Source organism: Neltuma alba, unplaced genomic scaffold (assembly GCF_004799145.2).
Source record: "Neltuma alba isolate B1F8T4 unplaced genomic scaffold, ASM479914v2 tig00010411_pilon, whole genome shotgun sequence".
Lineage (NCBI taxonomy): Eukaryota > Viridiplantae > Streptophyta > Magnoliopsida > Fabales > Fabaceae > Neltuma > Neltuma alba.
In genome coordinates, this window is record NW_021635313.1 from 68,546 (window position 1) to 89,403 (window position 20,858).

At 33.6% G+C, this 20,858-nt stretch overlaps 1 protein-coding gene across 2 annotated transcripts in view; it reads left to right on the forward strand.

Moving 5' to 3' along the window:
- Positions 1 to 8,791: 8,791 nt before the first annotated feature.
- The window catches only part of LOC114756441 (WD repeat-containing protein 11), a 38,233-nt gene continuing 26,166 nt past the window's right edge, over positions 8,792 to 20,858 (forward strand). For both annotated transcript variants that reach the window (XM_028945389.1, XM_028945390.1), the window contains exons 1-6: positions 8,792 to 9,903; positions 11,238 to 11,664; positions 14,381 to 14,468; positions 14,585 to 14,766; positions 15,037 to 15,173; positions 16,351 to 16,417. In XM_028945389.1, coding sequence (XP_028801222.1) covers positions 8,933 to 9,903; positions 11,238 to 11,664; positions 14,381 to 14,468; positions 14,585 to 14,766; positions 15,037 to 15,173; positions 16,351 to 16,417 — 1,872 coding nt within the window. In that variant the 5' untranslated portion in view covers positions 8,792 to 8,932. The remainder of the gene's footprint in view (positions 9,904 to 11,237; positions 11,665 to 14,380; positions 14,469 to 14,584; positions 14,767 to 15,036; positions 15,174 to 16,350; positions 16,418 to 20,858) is intronic.

Consider the following 20,858-nt stretch of genomic DNA (forward strand, 5'->3'; position numbering starts at 1 on the left):
AAATGATTAATGGATCACAAGTATTTCTTAACAAACACTTGATGGTTATTCCCAATAATCATCAAGTATTTGGCACAACAAGACGATCAAGGGATCACAATACTTGACGGTTTTGTTACAACTGTCAAGTATTTTTACAAATATTTGATGGTTAATAACTGTCAAATATTTGCAAGGACCATATATGACGTTTTCATATTTGATGGTTTCTAGCAGTCAAGTACGAGCAAAAATAACCATCAAATATTTGTATTTTTTAGTAGTATATGGAACTATCTTATTAGTCCTATTGTTAAGAAATAAAGAGTTTGGAAAAAGAGCATTATACCTTAACAATTATTTTGGAATAGTATTATATCTTGAGTCCAATTCAAATGGTACATGTAACAAGTCTTCTAAAATCTACTTTTAGTTCAATCAAATCATTTAGTCAAAAGATTAACAATGATAAGAAAAGAAAAATCCTTAAAATTAGGGTTGTGTAAAAACCTAATGGTACGATCCAACACAAGCTGGTCCGGTCTAGTAAAATTGCAACTTGAAGAGGTGACTAAATCAATTGGATCAGATTGACTGGTCAGGCTTGACTAGACTAACTCAATGGTAATGATTATTTTTTATATAATGAATAAAATTTTAATGGTCTTTTATTTATACACTATCATTATTCTCTCTTCACTTTTTACTTTTGTCGTTCATAGCTCACCTCATGCATCGCATCACAAGAAGCTGAAGCCTTAATACTCTCAAGCACTAGTGGCATCATCGTCGACCTCTCATCTTAGTGTCAGTCATAATCTCTCACCATGACTACATAGCATCACTCACAAGTCATGGCAACTTGATCAACTAGCTTGCCTTCTCTACTTCTCTTTTGGACTTGCTTATATTACTCAGTGTTATGATACTTAATACTTGTTCCTCTCTCTTTGTCTTCACATTTTCCTTCATCAACATTTAAATTTAATTGAATGTCTAAGGTTTAGTTGATTGTGTTTTCTCATACATAAATAATTTAGATATATAGTAGAAATAGTTTAGAATCATATAATTGAGTTACAAGATTCTATACTCTATAGTTGTTTTGTGTTCATGAACTTGAGAAGAATTATTTATTTTTCTTCTTTGGTTTGTTGTTAGACATGGTGTATAACGATATGCAATTTCTTAGGAGTAGACATGCAACTAAAATATCTAGTTTATTGATTACAACAATATATCAAATTTCAAATGCAATAATGCTTCTTCTTTTTTATTTTTTATAGATACAAAACACCTCTTGGTCTCATTCAAAAGATAGTACTATACTTTTTTAATATATGTGTCATTCGTGTTTAAGGTGCAATAATAATTTTTTGATAATAAATTAGTTTTATTCAAGCATTCTCAATAATCCACATGCCTTCTTTTTCGACTTTCTCAAGTGCCTTACTCAAAGTGAAAAATATGTGTTGAATGAGTTTTACATATACTAAATGTAATAGCAAATTCCACTTGGGTGTGAGGAAAGTGACTGTGAAAGATAAACATTTCAAATGTTGCTTCAACAAGACAAGAAACAGTTTCTTCCTTTGGATGCGCATATATATGTCCTTCTTTGTTTTTTAAGAAATATTTTAGTAAAGTATTGTGTGTGCATAATACTTGATAATGCTTGTATTGGATCCTTTAGTATTGGCTGGTTGCTATGTAATCTTTCTTAGAATTGACCTCCAGCCTTAGTAAATTTAATGACTTTCAAGAGATTGACAATGTGCTTAATATTACAAGTAATATTTCTAATTCAAATTTACGTATTGCATTTATGCTTCTCGATTCAAATTTGCATCTTGCATTATTACTAATTGCTTCACTATAATTTGTTTGTTCAAGATAGAACAAGTGCAATTGAAGGTGAAGGAGATCAAGGAATAAAGATTGATTGATGCTCAACATTTTGGAAATTAAATTTGAATTTTTTGTTGTTCATTTGTAACTTGGATTGGATGTTATGATAATTTAGACTTGTTTTCATAAGTTGTCGAATGTTGTTATAACTTGGATGCCTTTTAATTTTTACTGTGCTTAATGTTGTTATAGATTGTTTGGATGTTAGGTTTTGTGATGACTTTTATATGATTATAAGTTTTTTATTTACTTTAAATGTGTTTATTAAGCGTAATTCTTGGCTCCCATTAGAAAAAATGGGAAAAAAATTAGGAAAAATTCAAATTATGAACCCTATGGACTAGTTGACTAGTCTAGTGAATCAAATCTTGTTTAACTTGACCTTGGGTTAGAATTGGACTGGACGAGACCATGAGCTGTCAATCTTAACCCATCTTAAAAAATAGATCAAACTTCATGTTAGGCTTTAGTTCGATCTAGTTTATCTAGTGTGTAATCTGGCTTTAGATCATAAAACTGCTGTTATTATTAAAAGAAAGAGACTTACATGATAAGTAACCCATGTTAGAAAATGCTCAATCCACCTAACATGGTTAAAAAGGATCAAGCCCCTGATTTAACATATATAACAACATAATCACAAATGGGCCTTGAATTGTTGAAATCTAAAAATAAAATCTTTAACCACAAACTGAATCAATATCAATACTTTCTAAATATACAACTTATAAGCCTTTAAATCTATGACACTCTACTACTCAAAAGTCAATAGTTTGAGAAAAGCATCACAAGAATATCCTAGATGTCTCCAGCTTTCTACTAGTAATCTTATTAGAAATCATTAATCACAAGTATTTAGTTACAAAAACAAAGTAAAATGTGCCCCAAATGGCAATATACAACAATGCTTCATATGTAAATAAAAAGAGGAGGTTACACAAATCAACACTATAGCATAACCTTTGGAGCCTTCCTTGATTAACCTGTACTAGAACCTTCATTTGAAAACTTTGGAAAACATGTGGTGAGACAAAAAGTCTTAGTAACTAATATTCCAACTCATTATACATTCTAATATGTGTTTGTGAGATATCAAGAATAGTTAACAAATCCAAGTATATAGATTTATATCAAAAGAAAATCACAATCGACAAGGCCCTTACTATAGGAAAAAGCATACAAACCATATATCTATCCCTCACTATGAGAATAAAAAGCTGTATGAGCCAATCTCTCACTTTAAGGGATGAATAAATGAGCCATAAGGGCTCATTTTTTTACTATGGGGGACAAAAGAGCTAACCAAGGTGTATCAATGGTGGCTTTACCATGTGATAAAATAAGACTCATCGCAACATACAATCAAACATCCAATCGATCATCAAGACTAGATGTATAATATTTATTTTCTCAAATACTTTACACTCACATGCTTCACTGGTGTAAATCATATCACATACACTTTCTAATATTCTCATTCACTAATCCACAGGTCCCACAAGATAATTTTATAGCTTAAAATATATAACACAAACCATCATGTTCCAAAAGCATTTCAAAATCTCATACTATATTTGATCAAAAAATTTTCCATACTATCAAAATACTTGCAAACATCAGATTAGCACATATAACAAGTGAAAAGTGATTATGTTTTTAATAAAGCAAGGAAAAAAAATACTACAAGGTAACCCTGTGCTCAAGTTACAAAAAACACAAGTGGTTTACACTATTGAATAACCACCATTAGCACTTTAACAAATCAAGTGGTTATACAAAACAAGGTATAGGCCTTAACTTAATTTGCAATTTTTTTAATGATAAAGGTATTTTTTTTAGAAATGCTAGTTATAAAATTATTTCTATATAAAATTATGTATGTATTAAAATAAAAAATTTGTCTAAAATATAAAAAATCAAATTGAATTTTGAATCCTAGAAAATTAATTTAGATGATTATTCCTAGAAAATATGTTTGGATTAGCGATGATAAAAGTAGATTTTATTTTATTTGACTTTTGTAAACGTAAGTTAAAGTAAAAGTTAGTTAGTATAATATAATTTATATTTAAATTAACTTTTATGAAAAAGTTAGTTTGACAAATAGAAACTTATTTATATGAGTAATGAAAAAGTAAGTTTAGATGTAAAATGATTAAAAAACGCATGGATTTTGTTTTAGATATATAATGTATAGATAAATTTAAAAATATTAAAACTAAAAGTATGAAAATAAAGAGTTAATGTATTACAAGAAAATTATAAATACTAAAAAACATTTAATTGCATATATTTAACGTAAATTTTGTTATTATTTTATTTTTTGGCAGATTTTTAGAGCTCAATTAAAAATTAGTAATATATATCAGTTATGTTTGTAGTGTATTGGTAGAGCTAAATTTTATTAGTTAATTTTTTTTTCTTTTTAGGATACTTTTGCAAATACTAAGTTATTGGGTTTTTTATAGTAATTTTATCTTTTTTTAAATAATATAAGGTAGCCCAATTTTTGTCTTTTTATTTATGTTTGTCCTTCTCTCTTAGTACTGGGAAAACAGGCAGACCTGACCCTGCCGGGTGGGCCTGTCATGAGCTTGGGCTTAAACGGACTGGCCCATTTAAGTCCAAGTTCCAAAAATGACTGAATTTTCCAAGTCCGGCTCGTTAGATGACCGGCTTGGGCCAGTCGGTGGCTTTTAGCCCTTTTAACTAAAATGCAATTTTTTTTATTTTTTTTGCATATTTTATTAAAATAATAAAAATAAAACAATAAAATTACTAATAAAATATATAAATATAAATAAAATTGAGTCGCAAATATAAATATCATTATGTCTAAACATATATTACAGTGTAATAAAGTCTATTGAATAAACAAACTAAATAGAAGACAGATATAAACAACTAAATAAGCACTAAGTTCATTAAATAATTACAATGCGAATGATTTGGTTTCATTATAAATAATTAACAAAAAATTTTAACTAACAAACATAATGTACATAAAGAATAATCATTTGTCTTACCAACAAAAAAGAAAAGAGGCTATCATCCTTAGTTCTAAATTTGTTTCTAATTATAAAAATGATATAGATCCTTATTTTAATTCAAAAAAATCTTTGATTAATTCTATTTCAAGTATAAAAAATATGGGAGAATGACAAATAAAGACAGTAAAAATTACACATACAGTATTTTAATAGGTTTGACAACTTATAAATAATAATATATTTTTGTGAATATACCTAGTTTTAAATTTTACAATTTTCACATTTTTTGGTTATTTTTCTAACAACTATGATGATTCTTTTTTTTTTTTTTGTGAATGTTATTTGTGCGAGCGGTTAGGGTAAGTAAAACTAAGAGTATGCTATATCTAAAATGTTAGGGTTTTCTTTTTTAAGTTGAGAAAAAAAAACAGAAATAAACGGGCCGGCTCGTGGCCTTACAAGACCAGTCCGTTTATTTTTCGGCCCTACATGGCTAGCCTTTTTAAGCCCGACTTTCCTTTTAAGGCTCCAAAATACACGCCTAGTCCTCAACTTAAACAGATTTAAACAGGTCGACCTGACAGGTTCGGCTTGTTTTTCAGGCTCTAAATCTCCCTTCACGTTATTAATTGACTTTTCCTTCTAAGGTGGAGCTTTTCAAGGTAATCAGCTTTTCAGTCAAAAGTTGGTTTCCCAAAAAGCCCACCCAAACAGTCTACAAATTCTTAATGAGCTTTAAACCTCCGTTTCATAAATTCTTACGCACGCTTGGACCTTTAAATCGAGATTCAAATAGCCCACAAACACCAAATAAGCTTCAAACCAAAAAAAAAAACTTAAAAAAATATTTCACGTAAGTTGAGACAAAACTCCTACTACATACTTAGAGTGTGTTTGGATTAGCGGCAACAAAATTGACCTTTATTCTACATGACTTTTGCAAATTTAAGTTAGAGTACAAGTCAGTTAATGTAATGTGATTTATAATTGGATTGATATTTATAAAAAATTAGTTGAAAAAGCTGAAACTTATTTGGATAATTAATAGAAAAGTAAGTTTAGATGTAAAATGACTAAAAAAAATATGAATTTTATTGAATAGTAGTATTTTATATTATATGATATTAATGTGATAATTGTTAAATTATAATTAAATTAAAATTATAAAATAAAAATATTTGTTAGTGAGAAAATTTTGAAAATACATTTTAAATAATTAAATATATATAATGGATAAACCTGGATATGAATTAAGTAATTTATTTAGCTTTCTTAAGTTTTTTAAATTGGTCTACTGGTGTCTTATATTAAATAGCAAAAGTAGTATCTCATATGTATGCAATCTGATAAATTAAAAAAAAAAAATTAAATTTTATTAGGTAATTTTTTTAGGGGAAAAAAATCAAATTATAAGGTCAAAATAAGATCCACTTAAATACCCTTATCTTTCTTCTCATTCCTATTGTTTTCTCAATCCATGTTGCAACCAAAAAAAGCTCAAATTTTGAAGTTTGCTTGCAACTGACTTTTTCTTCAAAAGCGTATAGGAGAAAAAACTAATCCAAACAAATATCATTGTAAAAATAAGCCGTCAATACTAGTTACACATTGTCCCAATGCACATTTAGAGTTGTAAACGACATTCCAAACACATGCTTAGGATATATTTAGATTAGTAGTGGCAAAAGTGACTTTTATTTCATTTGACTTTTATAAATATAAGTTAGGACAAAAGTTAATTATGTAGTGTGATTTATGTTTAGATTGATTTTTATAAAAGTCAGTTTGATAAATTGTAACTTTTGAATTTATAATAAAAAATGTAAAATGAGTAAAAACGGGTGTGGGTTTTATAATATACTACCTCTGATTTTTAATATAAGACTTAATTAATTAATTAGAAAAGATTAAGAAAATTAAATAAATTAATTTAAATTATTTATATTTATCATTTTTCTCTAAATTAATTTGCTTGACTCATAAATTGATGTGTAAGCTAATGATACAAATAAGTATTTTAGAGAGATCATGTAACATATAATATAATTAAGTAATTTATTTAGTTTCCTTAATCTCTTTAAATTAATTTGCTGGGATCTTATATTAAGGAGTGAAGGTAACATATCATCTGTATACATTTACAAGAAAAATAATAAATTAAAATAATTAAATTTTGGTTAATATAACTTTGGTCCATGGAATTTGGACATATTTTAGTTTTAATCCTTCAAATTTTAAATCCATGATTTTAGTCTCTGAAATTTAGTTTTTCTTAAAACGTTAGTTCCTGAAAATATAATAGTGTCAAAATCTAATAAATTGTCATAAACAACACTAAAGTAGCGATAGACTTATCACATTACACCTAGTTGGATCTTCTTTGGATAATAGGTAGAAGGAAAAAAATAGGTCTTCAAAACGTAGCTCTTTAGCGTCCTGTTTTTTTTTTTTCCTCATTGTTTATTTTTAGGAGCTATTCATTACATTGCACTATGTTATTCATATAAGATCTTGTTAGGTGCCATCTGGTGAGTCCACATCACAACTTTTAACATTATCGACGACATTTCTGCAGAGTTTAACACTGTTGCACTTTTAGGGACTAACGTTTCAAAAGAGACTAAATTTCCCAAACTATAACCATGGGCTTAAAATTTGATGGAGCAAAACCAAATTATTTCAAATTTCAGGGACCAAAAATTATACTCCTCCGGTCCTTAATATAAGACCCAATTCTTGAGTTGGTTTTGGTCCTAAATATAAGACCTATTTATCATATTTATCAATTTTCTCTAAATTATCTCTATTGATACCCCCTCAACCATAATCAAGTAGGAGAAGAAGAGGGAGTATTAAGAAAGATGATTATGATATTTTAGGAAAAACGTGTCACATTTCTTATAATTAACTAACTTACCTAACTTCTTTAATCTAATCAAATTAGCTAAATGGGTATTATATTAAAGACCGGAGGAGTATTAACCCATTAAATTTTATTAGTTAATCTTTTTCTTCTTAAAAAACATCAAATTATTGGGTTAAGGTAAAATTAACTTAAATACCCTTAACTCTCTTCTCTTTCTTATTATTTTCTTTCTCCACGTTACCAGTTGAAAAGCTCAAATTTTGAGCTTCGCTGGTGACAGGTTTTTCCTTCAAAAGCTTAAGGGGGTGTTTGGGCTTCATGAAAAGTGCTTCTCAGAAGCACTTTTCCACAAAAGCGCAATAAACTTCTCCATATATTTATTTCGTAGATCGTAAAAGCGTTTTTGAAATTATAGTTTGGTTTTCATCCAAACACCCCGTAAGAAGCTAATCCGAACAAGCATAATTGTAAAAATAATTGCTGCAAATGGTTTTAAACATCATGGTTTTGTCCACCCAAAAAAAAAAAAACTCCCTAGGATATACACTCCTTTGGGAAAAAAATTAGGATATATATTATATATTTCTCTGATTGAAGACCTAATTGTTGAGTTGATTTTAGTCCTAAATATAAGACTTATTTTTCATATTTATTAATTTTTTATAAATTATCCTATATATACTCTTTCGACTATGATCAAGTAGAAGAGAGAGGAAAAATATTAAGAAAGATGATTATAGTATTTTAAGAAAAATATTTTATATTTTTTATAATTAACTGAATTACCTTAATAGTCAAATTAGTTAAATAATTTTTATACTAAGGAGTATCTATATATATCTCGGCTCAGTGTTTTTTAATAATTAATATAATTTCACGCCAATTTCACTGGGCTCTTAAAGATTTCCAGCGGCCTCTCTGAATTCCAACATACGCAGTTGTGTCCCTATGCCTCATTGCCACTCTATATATAGTCCATAGGAGGACCCCGAAATCGCAGCGCGCTCCAACAAGCGCTAATTTTTCAATTCTCTGTGGTATCTACACAGCAGTAGGTGCTGCGAGGACTAGTCAGGGAAAACGGAAGACATTTCAAGACTTCGCTGAGACTCATTCTTGCGATCTAAGCCAATCTGCTTCTGGTCCTTCTTCGTTCATCTGAATTGATTGAAATCGGCGAAGCATTGCAATGTCGAATCCAAGATCAAGTCCAGACTCTTGGAATTGCATGCTTCCAGGACCTCCAAGCCGCAACAATTTTGGATCCGCGGACTTGAGCTCCCATGATCTTCTTGCATTCCCTTCAGGCAGTTCCGTTTCCGTCGTCGATACTCGCTCTATGCAGCTCGTCTCCGCCATTCCCATGCCGCCCCCGTCTTCGCCATCTTCATCTTCCACCGCTCCATCTCTTTCCCCATTTGTTACCTCTGTACGCTGGACCCCACTTTCTCTGAATCACGACCTTCTATCCACAGAGCCTTCCTCTTCCCACCTTCTGATTGCCGCCGGTGATCGTCAAGGACGCATTGCTTTGCTCGATTTTAGACTCAAAATCGCTGTTATGTGGTTCGAGACAGATTCAAAACTCGGAATTCAAGACTTGTGTTGGGTTCAAGCTCGACCCGACTTTTACTTCCTTGTTGCTATCAACGGACCGTCTACGATTTCCCTTTATAACACGATGACTGGTCGGTGTGTTTGGAAGTACGACGCATCCCCTGAATTCTTTTCTTGCCTTCGCCGGGACCCTTTGGATTCTCGTCACATCTGCGCACTCGGGCTTAAAGGCTTTCTCTTAAGTATTATGATTCTTGGTGAAAGTGAAAGCAGCTTCGTGATAAAGGAGTTTCAGATACGGACCGATTGTAGCGAACTGAGTAAGCTGGAAAGAGACGCGAGTGATGTGTCAACGTCGCCTGCATCGGCGTTGTTTTCGCTTTATGTGGCGAGGTTCGCGTTTTCCCCGCAATGGAGGCACATATTGTTCATCACATTTCCGAAAGAGTTGATTGTGTTTGATTTGCAGTACGAGACCACTCTTTTTGCTGCTGCATTGCCTCGTGGTTGCGGGAAGTTTGCTGAGGTATTGCTTGATCTAAACAACGAGTGGATTTACTGTGCTCATCTCGATGGCAAGCTCAGCACCTGGCGTAGGAAACCGTAAGCATTTCTTGCCTTGAACTATGAATATTTGGGTGTATCTCTTAATCAGGTGTGAACTATGCATAGCTCTTCAAAGACAGAAAGTATCAGCTGTTGGGGGTTGTCAGAGAGCAATAAAACACTGCTATGACAACTATAAGGGCAGCAGCTACGAATGCAAAAAGCAAAATTTTCTGTCATGCTGAGCTTGATAAATTTTCTGTTAATTTGTTTAGAATTAATTTGGAGGGAGTGCTGATTGGAACTTCAATATGTTATCGTACATAATACAGTGTCTACATGATCTTTTAAAACTGGGTCTGGGGCTGATTTGCATCATTAAGAAGGTTAAAGGTGTGCTAGCGGCATGCATCCTAAATAATGATAAGCGTTGAGGCAACTACTGCCCTTGGGCTTATTTAGATGAATGGAGCTGGAACATTTAAAAAATAGTCATTTACAAGTGGATTACAATGCAAATGATTAAAGAAATGAAAAGAAAAATACATCCTAATTGAAAAACACAGTGGAATGAATGGGCGAGTATTCTTGTAGCAGTTTGCCATTCTAACAGTTCTTGAACTTTTTTCTCCTGATGATTCTGGGCAATGTTAGTAATACTAAATACTAAATATATTTTATTAAGAACTTATTCTGTAGTTATCATGAAAAAAGAAGGTATTCTGTGATTGACATGCTAACATTTTCACACTGGCCAATAAGATGCTTGACTATCTTGGATGTACATATGTAGTAGAATGCCCGCCTCTATGGAATATAGGATGCATTGGAATTCAAAATGTCCATGTTCTTAAGTGTTAAAAGCAATGCTTTCATTCGCCAGAAAAGGAAAAAAAAGAGGACCTTTCAAATGTGTTAGTGAAGGGTGGGGTGGGATGTGGGCAAGCCAATCCTCCTTGATACGTTCGAGGGAGCAAACAACTTTTGGCCTGTTAGTGAAATGTCAAGAAAAGATGTTAGATCTATGTAATGGCTTTCAGTAAATTGTCAGAGGAAAATAGACAAAGTAATGATTGTTGAATGAGGACATGGTCTTGGCCCATTGCAAATGACCGTTGAGCATTAAGTAAATTCCGATTATATCATTAATTGTGTTTTAATTTATCAAATATTAGGGAAGAAAAATCAGACTATAATTTGATTTAGTTTTGATCCCTGTAACCCTAGCTGAGTCCTACATATATGTACTTACCCATGAGCTAATAAGACAGAACAAACATTTTTTCTCTGCCAAACTACATTGATCATATAGGAGGTCATATTTTATCTCTGTAGGAACTTGAGTTCCCCCTCTCCGTTTCCTCATATTACATGCCTTCATGTCATTACAGAGGGGAACAGGTGTATACCATGAGCGCCATCGAAGAGTTAATGCCCTCACTTGGCACCTCTGTTCCTTCCCCTTCAGTACTTGCTGTTGTTTTAAGCCAGTCAAATTCCATTCTTCAGAACATTGCGAAGACTAATGTGCCTAGTTCTACTTACCTCGACAAGGATCCTGATAATCCCTTTGATTTCATCGACAAGTCTTTTATAGTTTTTGAGACACATTTGATCTCTATTTCTGATGATGGAAAATTATGGAACTGGATCTTGACTGCTGAAGGGAAGCCGGACATCCAAAAGGATGATAAGAAGTCAGATTCGGTTGATGATGACAGCACAAAATCATTAATAGGTACTGGTGCTAATACCACAGTATCTTCTAAAAGCTATCTGTCAAGCTCAACCATCAACCAGGAAAATACTATTCTAAAGGTAACTATATATCCATATAGCACTTTCTCTGGTCCTTAGTATAAGAGTTAAATTTAGGAAAATTAAGGACATTAGTGAAGTTGGTTAATTGTAATAAATGCATGCTGACTTTCTTAAACTATCCTCTTTATTTGTGTGCATTGGAACTCTCTCTTGGTGGGAATCCGTTGCAATCAATTAGGATATGTTAGAGAAAACATTATAAATTTAAGAAGCAAAGTAAATTTGGGTCTTATATTTAGGATTAAATTCAATCTCTAACTAGCTTTTATATTAAGGACCAGAGGCAGTAGTTTGCACTTGGCATTTATGGGTTCACATTGCTTAATCAAATTGCATAGATATAAAGTACACACATATAATTCTATTTTCCTTCTTTTAGTAATCATATTACAGCATTGCTATAGATTCATGCGGGGAATTATTGAGCCCATCATGCTGGCCCATTATCTTTCTTGCATTTAGTTCCTTTTATCCCTCATAATATATAGGGATTCTTCCATTGTTTTTATTCTACGATCTACAATGACTGCATTTTATTTTCCTTGATTCTCTTCAATGCTTTTTGGATTTGACTAGCAAGTTGTTTTCTCTCCCCTTTTCCGTTTTTAAACATTGTATCTGGATACTTTGAATTGATATGGTAAAACCAGCTTTCTTGGGTTTGTTCAATTCATGATATCGATATGTTGGATTGGTCATTGGACTAGTGAAGACACATGCTTCCCGTTTGTTGGTTTAACTGTGGTTGAATTTGTAGTATGTTTGTTTTTGTTTAATTTTGTATATTAAAATTCTAAGATAATAAATTGCTAAAGTGATAACTACGGCCTATATCTTTCACTAAAAGAAGAAAACTATAATGTTAGCACTGAATATTTCTATGAAGTGTCAGCTAACTCAACATTATTATGATCTATTGATCTTAATATCTCATATATTTTTAATCTTCCATATGTTTAGCTTATCAAATGCGTATGAGAGCAAATTTAATCAACACTGTATAGTGCAGCAATCTCCATTCAGAATGGGGAACTTTGTTGCTTGTCCATTTGGTGGATATTCTTCACCTGACATCACCTAAAATTAGTATTAAGAATCTACTCTGTCATGCGTGAAAATTATATATACAAGATAATCATCTATATGATGTATAATTGGTTGGTTGGGTTTGTTACAAATTATTAGTCCAAAATATTACTGTGTAAGAAAAATATAAAGATAAAACATGAAAATTAATATTATGGAAGTCAATTAAAGTACTGAACTAAATGGATAAATGAGTTATTTAGGGTTTCCAATCATAGTGCTTTAGTGACATAGTGAACTTAATGGAGATTCATTATTGACAAAGTTAACTCACATTTCATAAATTTGCATTTTCTGAGCTCACCAGTTATGCGTGACTGAGCTCCCTCATTACATGTTATGTACAAATAAGAGATTGGGTATTGACAACTTGAATTTAGCAAAGCTTGATTCCTCAAGGAAGTAGAAGAAAGACTTCAAAATGTAAAGAGGGAAAACCTTATAATTGCTGTTAGTGATTGAAGGTTGAAGCTTGTCAAAGAGGAGCTCCAGTCCCACATGGGAGAGAAGTGCTAATATAAATTGCTGGCAATAACTAGACTAATGAATGTTTGCTTGGGTTGGATGTCAGTGGTGACTGAGGCCCATGGTGTGAGGTTTAGTGCGTTTCTTTCTTTTTTTTTTTTTAATTGTTTTGAATGGGAAATTTTTTTTTACCTATCCTGTTTTTATTGGTTTTATTGGTTGTTGATTGGTTTTGAGGGAAAATGAACATAATGATAGTTAATTTACTGATTTTGCTGTTTGGCCAGGTACTTTGTAGTCCTTGACAGTAGAGTTTTACGTACAATGAAACTCTATAGCTGGTCACTGGTGCATCCTGTTTACTATTATACTTCACCAATTGAGAAGTTCGAAACAAACAATTAAACCCATCTTTCCCTCTTTTAGAATGGTATTATGATTTCAAGCTTAAGGATTATAATAGATGAAATAGCATTTGGATGCTAATGTGGAGGATTCGCAAATTACAGGAGTTCAAATTAATGTAACATTTTATGAAAACATGAGTAAGGTTTTTATCATCAAATGGATAATGATCAATTAATTAATCTACTAAAAAAATAATGAATAGTTAGTGGCCCGGTTTGTTGAATTTAGTCACTTATCAAGCGCAATCAACCTTTGCTATTCAAGCAAGACATGATACAAATATGGATTATTCATTCATCTCTCTGTATGCCTAAATGCTTGTGCAGTCTTATGTGCTAGTAATATGGTGCTGTCTGCATTGTTGGTTCTTGTGGCCATATATATTATATACGTGTAAAGGTAAGTCTTGAATATCATCCCTTATCAATCTACTTTGCCTCCTTTTAGAAAATAATTGTCAAGATTGGCAATGGAAAATAGCGGGGTCCAAGGGATACATCTTTCTTTGAGGGTGACAGCAGGAACACATTATTCTCATTATTTGAGTGCCAAAATTCTGGATGCCTATGTGCATATACTGAGATCTTCCTGATAGTCTGAGTCTTTATTTTTTTGTGCTGTGAATAGCATGTGAGTTCTAGAATGCAACCAATATAATTTTCTTTGTCAGCTAAAAGCTTCTGAAATTATGCTATCAAATTTTGCAAAATTGACAAACATCTAATATTGGTTTTCCCTTTTCCATGTGTTGCAGATGAGCTTAGTTGGACAGCTTCAGCTGCTTTCTTCGACAGTGACTACATTGGCCGTACCGATTCCTTCTCTAATGTCAACTTTGGCCCGTTAGTTTATGTTCTAAAAAATCTATATATTGTATTATATTTAGTATGGCCTTTTGATAGAGGCTGCATTCACATCATGCTCCCTATATTATTTACTGATGTTATTTTTTGTGAAGGTGGAGGAAACCATCCTGCCGTAGCTGTTTCTTTGGTTGCTTTGGGAACTCAGAATGGGACTATTGATGTAATTGATGTTTCCGCTAATGCTGTTGCTTCAAGTTTATCTGTTCATAATGGTATCGTTAGGGGACTACGATGGTTAGGAAATTCTAAGCTGGTATCATTTTCTTATACCCAGGTAAATTCATAATTAATTTTGGCACCTCTTTTTGGGAATATTGATTTATATTTATATTATTTCTATACTTTTCTTCACCAAAATACTTTTTTTTTTGGGGGATAATCTTCATTTTCAAATTATTTGTGCTGTCTATCTGTATGATAAGGGTTATGAATTATTCATAGTACTCAATCCACCCTTCTTTAGTTTTTTAATTTTTTATTTATTTTTAGTCGTCTCTAATTTCAAAACTTTATGTTTGAAATGTTCTGCAATATATGGACCTAGGTTAATGAAAAATCTGGCGGTTATATTAACAAGTTAGTGGTGACCTGTGTTCGAAGTGGACTTAATAGAATTTTCCGAGTCCTCCAAAAGCCGGAGCGTGCACCAATAAGAGCTTTAAGAGCATCATCATCCGGAAGGTGAATCTCAAATCCACATCATGTTTTGTGAATAATTAATGAATCTAATTGAACAATAGTCTTTGAATATTCATGGATCACGGATTGAATATATGGGGACTCTTGTAACTTCAAATGCTGATGGAGGATTCCAAAATGAAAATAAAAATAATATTTGGAAGCTCTTATTGTCAAACGGGCCTTTCCTGAGTAAACTCAAGTTGTAATCTCCCTCTATAGGAGACTCAACTAGTTGCAGCTTGGCATCCTAACTTCAGCAAGTCATTAGTGCACCTTGGCCCCGCTTGCAGTGGTCACGGTGGTTAGCTAATGGTGTAGTTGTGGTGCTTCCTTATTTTCTGATTTTTTTGGCAAGGTTATTATAGTCCTTTGGAATTATAATTACATATGTTGTATAAAAATTATTCAAGTATTCCCATAGCTTGCCATACATGTTTTTAAAACCCATTCCTACTCCCAGTCCCTTAAAATTCATTCATTGTAGCAATGTAGCCTAGGACTTCAAAGTCCTGGATTTCAGTGTCGTTGCTAACACCTTAAGGCTGATTATTTCTTTGTGTGCCTCCTTGTGATGATGTTATCTGTGCACCCCTTGGGTGTAACAATTTATCCTTGAGGGATACTTTGATATATTGTCTGATTGACTTGACCATGGGGATGCCCTTGCAATTTATAGCTTTGATGAACCTCTCAGACTGCGATCTAGGGGATCATTTTCTGACACGCTATAATCCCTCTTCTTGTTACTATTATATATCAGAACACTATCTATATATTAGAACACTATCTACATGGGAGACATTGAAGGCAGCATAAGGATGCAATGGAGAAGATGTATCAACCATGCAAATTGCAAAATTTTACAATTATTGATTCAGCTTTTGAGTTTGTTTTGGTGACAAATTTACAGTATCTCTGTGTACTTCTGTTTTTATACAAAACTTGTAATTCATATTCACTTACAAATATAATATTTTTTGGACAAGTTAGATGCCGTTTAGTGACTTTATGAAAAACATTTTGAATTGAAATTTGTTCAGAAGCAGTGGGTTTATATGTATTTGTGAATTGATGAGACTGGGCTTAATATAACACAACTTTTTGCTTCTAATTTGATCATAAAGTGTACTTTATGTCTGCTTTTGGTTTCTAACAATTTAATATCACAATAATTTAGGTACCTGGTAATTTTGCTTCGTGATGCACCTGTGGAAGTTTGGGCAATGACTAAAAATCCCACTATGGTATGTTGGCTGGATGAACTTAAACCTCTCTAGCGTCTGTTTGTGGATGTTTTTGATTGAATTACGGGGGAATCTTGGCTGAAATTATTTATGCAGTAGTACTGCAGTTCTTGCTAACTCATGAAACTTGTTTTACAAAAAATGCATTAATTTCTCTGAATATGGAAGTCTTTGTCCATTTTCATTTGCAAGTGCATTAATCTGGAATTTTGCTGAAAGTAAATGAAACCTTGTGGTTATTCAATGCGGCTCTGTAAAGTAGCAACATATATTTTCTGTTATGGACACTAAGGCTGGAATGCTTGAGAGCAATTACTTTTATCTTAAAATTTAATAACTTTCCAATCTCACCCCTATTTAATACATATACTTTCCAAGAAAATCATAGTTAAATAATAAATTAGGAGTAAAATTGTGCATTCATATAATAAATTTTAATGAGGAGACCTATGTTAAGGACGAATAGGACCAGAGGAGTATCATTTGATCTCTAATTTTCCGTAGTCTTATATCAGGTCCTACATACGGGCATAGTGGCTGGCCTATTTGATACATGTCATCATTACTAGTGTAGGGATGATTGTGGGTAAGGTATTGATGATATTATAGTCCCGATCCTTGTATTCATATTTTAGGTGTGTTTTGCTAATGGGTTGGCAGAAGTCTTAAATCTGGGGAAAACAATTTTGTTTTCTTTTGTTATTATTATTTTTTGGGTTAATATAATTTTTGGTCCCTCAAGTTTCAAACTATAAGTTTTGGTTTCTCAAGTTTCTTTTTATTTAAAACATTAGTCCCTATAATTCAATAAATTCCTGGACCATTTTGCCCCTAGAGGATCAAAACCTATAGTTTGAAACTTGAGGAACCAAAACCAAACGAGGGTAAATTTGAGGGACCAAATATTATATTAACCCTTATTATAATTTTTTGTTTTAAAGCTGAGACTCATTTTCATAGGGCTGGTTTATAAAATCCCAAAAAGGAATCAACATATCCAAACAACTAGTGGTATAATTCAAAACCAATGTATCAGTATGTTGGACATATATTTTTTATGCTTTTATTTAATATGTCTAATTGGCATTGTCACATGACATGACTATATGTTTAATTATAAATAAATATATGTAAATTAAGTGTTCGGGGCAGGCTGCAGGCTGCTAAGTATCTAATTGACGATCAAAACAAGTTGGAACATTTAATATTAACTTGAAGTGACCCTTGCAAATGTAAGGAAATCTTGTTTTATGAACAGTTTTTAAAAATAGGTACTAAATTAAAATTTATTAATATAATAGTAAATGCTGTTTTAGTTTTGGGGAAAAAAAAAATTTAGTACATAGCCTTGTATACTTTTGGTACATGCTTTCAATCAATTGGGACGTGTAATTGTTTAGTCCATGATTTACCATTCGACCAACCTTTATTATTAGTACCCTTTTTCTTAAAAAAATCCCTTTGGAGTTTTCTTCTTTCCATGTGTGTGTGTGTGTGTGTGATATAAACGATTCAACTTTTGAAGTAGAGGTGGGAGATCTGGATCAATGACAGAAATATTTTGAGAGAAAACTACATGTAGCTCTATGATAGGTTAAATTTTAAAAAATCAACAAGAAAACCTATAATTTGGAAAACAAGATTGCTATATAGATGCATGGGCAGTAATGCTGCAGTTATCATGGATTCAAATTCACTATCATATATTGATGATTCATATATTAGGAATTGGGAATTAAATGATATAAGGATCATTTCATTTTTTTGGGTAAAATATTTGATGGAGCTGGATGTTCTTTCGTATTAAGATTGCCAAGCAACTAGGATAAACAGTACAGCAAGGGAATACCGTGGAAAATGACTGGTACTCCTAGTTATAGTAATGGAAATAAACATGGAACTAGCAACAACGGAATGAAACAGTGAAAACAACTAGAGACAAGGGCCTCCCTGACGTTAGAGAGGTCAGAGGCTCTCCCAAAGCATCCTCCAGTTCTTCTTACTCCCCCCCCCCAGAGCATGCAACCCTAGAAAACTAACTCTGGGTGGGCCTAGTGGGCTGTTGCAGTTCTCTTGGACCCACTGCTTGTCTACTGACGCCATCTCCCGGTTTGGGCTGCCTTTTCTTGTAAACTTGATGAGTCACCGGGTTGGGTCCATCATTTGCCGCTCCCAGAAGTTTCACCTTGTCCTCAAGGGGAAAGTATGGAAATTGGTTCTGTATGGTCTGCATGTCTTCCCAAGTGTTGTCATGGCTAGGTAGATTACACCATTTAATCAGGACTTGCTGGGTGCCATCAGTCATCTTGCGCACCTTGAGGACATCTTGGGGCTGTACTTGCAATTCATATTCTTCAGATAAAGAATCAGGTAATGGTTGAGTGTTTTCCATAGGAAGGCTTGATTTCTTCAGTTGGGATATATGGAAAACAGGATGAATCCATGTTGTTTCAGGCAACCTCAGCTTGTAGGCGACCTTCCCAATTCTCTGAGTTATCTCATAAGGCCCATAGTATCTTGGGGCTAATTTTTCATGTTGTCTCCTAGCCAAATTCTTTAATTTGTAAGGCCGAATCTTTAGATATACCCAATCTCCCACTGCGAATTCCAGATCTCTTCTCTTCTTGTTCGCTTGCTCCTGCATTTTCACTTGAGCTTGCTCGAGGTGCGTTTTAAGAACATGCAGCATCTCATTCCTTTCTTTAATCTGCTCATTGACTTCCTCTACCTTTGAGAGTTCATCTTGCCACTTGAAAATGGTAGGGGGACCCTGGCCATACAAGGCCTTGAATGGAGTGGTGTCTATGGAACGATTGTAAGAAGTATTAAACCAGAATTCAGCCCAGGGTAACATTCGAATCCATCGTTTTGGGCACTCTCCAGCAAAACAGCAAAGGTAAGTTTTCAGGCTGTGATTTACCTCGGTCTGGCCATCCGTTTGTGGATGATACCCAGAGCTGTATTTCAAGGTAGTACCAGACAGAGTGAACAACTCCTTCCAGAAGTGATTGATGAAGACCCTATCCCGGTCAGAAACTATGGATTTGTGGAACCCATGGAGCCTTACTATCTCTTTAATAAATACATCTGCCACATCTTCAGCTGTGAAAGGGTGGTGTAGGGGTACAAAATGAGCATACTTTGTAAGGCGGTCAACCACTACCATGACTGTATCAAATCTGTGAGCCTTGGGTAACCCAACAATAAAGTCCATACTAATGTCCTCCCATACTTGAGAAGGGATGGGAAGAGGCTGCAGCAATCCTGCTGGACTTAATGCTTCGTACTTGTTGCGTTGGCACACTTCACACTTGGCCACTTGTTCTTGCACATCCTTCTTCATTCCTTCCCAGTACACCACCTTAGAAAGCCGCTTGAAGGTACGTAAATACCCCGAATGTCCTCCTATGGGGGAGTTGTGGAACTCTTTTATCAGAGCAGTGGTCTTGGCAGACTGTTTCGGTAAGACTAGCCTGTTCTGATATACTAGGCACCCGTGCTTCAACGAATACCCTGCTGGAACTGGTTTCCTGGTTAGCAATCCTTGCAGGAGGATGTCACACAGCTTGTCATCTTTTGTCACTTCGGTTTCAAACTCTTCCATATTAGCATATTGCCACATTGAAAAAGCATTTATGCATTTCTCATTGCTGTCTCTTCTTGACAGAGCGTCCGCTGCCCTATTTTCCTTACCTAGCTTGTATTGTATTTCGAACTTGTACCTGATGAGCTTTGAAACCCATCCCTTTTGATTAGGTGCAATGATTTGTTGCTCCAGGAGATGCTTTAGGGCCTTCTAATAAGTTTTAATAATAAACGGTTGGGCGGCCAAGTAGTGCTGCCACTTTTTCACAGCTAGAACAATTGCGATCATTTCTTTCTCATAGACCGACCCCCTCCTGTTTCTTTCTGAAAGTTGCTGGCTGAAATAAGCTATAGGTCTCCCACACTGCATTAACACTGCTCCTACTCCAGTTCCGCAGGCGTCAGCCTCTATCTCAAAGGGTAGTGAAAAATCCGGCATAGCTAGTACAGGGGCCTTGACCATTGCCTCCTTTAGTTGTTCAAATGCTACTCGCACTTTTTCAGTCCATTGGTAAGTGTTCTTTTTTAACAACTCTGTCAGTGGTGCTACAATCCTTCTATAGTCTTTAATAAACTTTCGGTAATAACCAGTAAGGCCCAAGAAACCCCTCAAGCTCCTAATGTCCTTGGGCACCAGCCACTTAATCATGGCTTCGACCTTAGAGGAGTCAGCTTGCACCCCTTGAGTTGATATGATGTGGCCAAGATACTCTAACTCGCACTGCCCAAAACTACACTTCTTGGGATTGATGACTAACTCATGCTGCTGCAATATTCTTAGAACCTCTCCTAAATGCTCCAGGTGCGATTTCTCATCCTTACTATACACAAGGATGTCGTCAAAGAAGACCAGTAT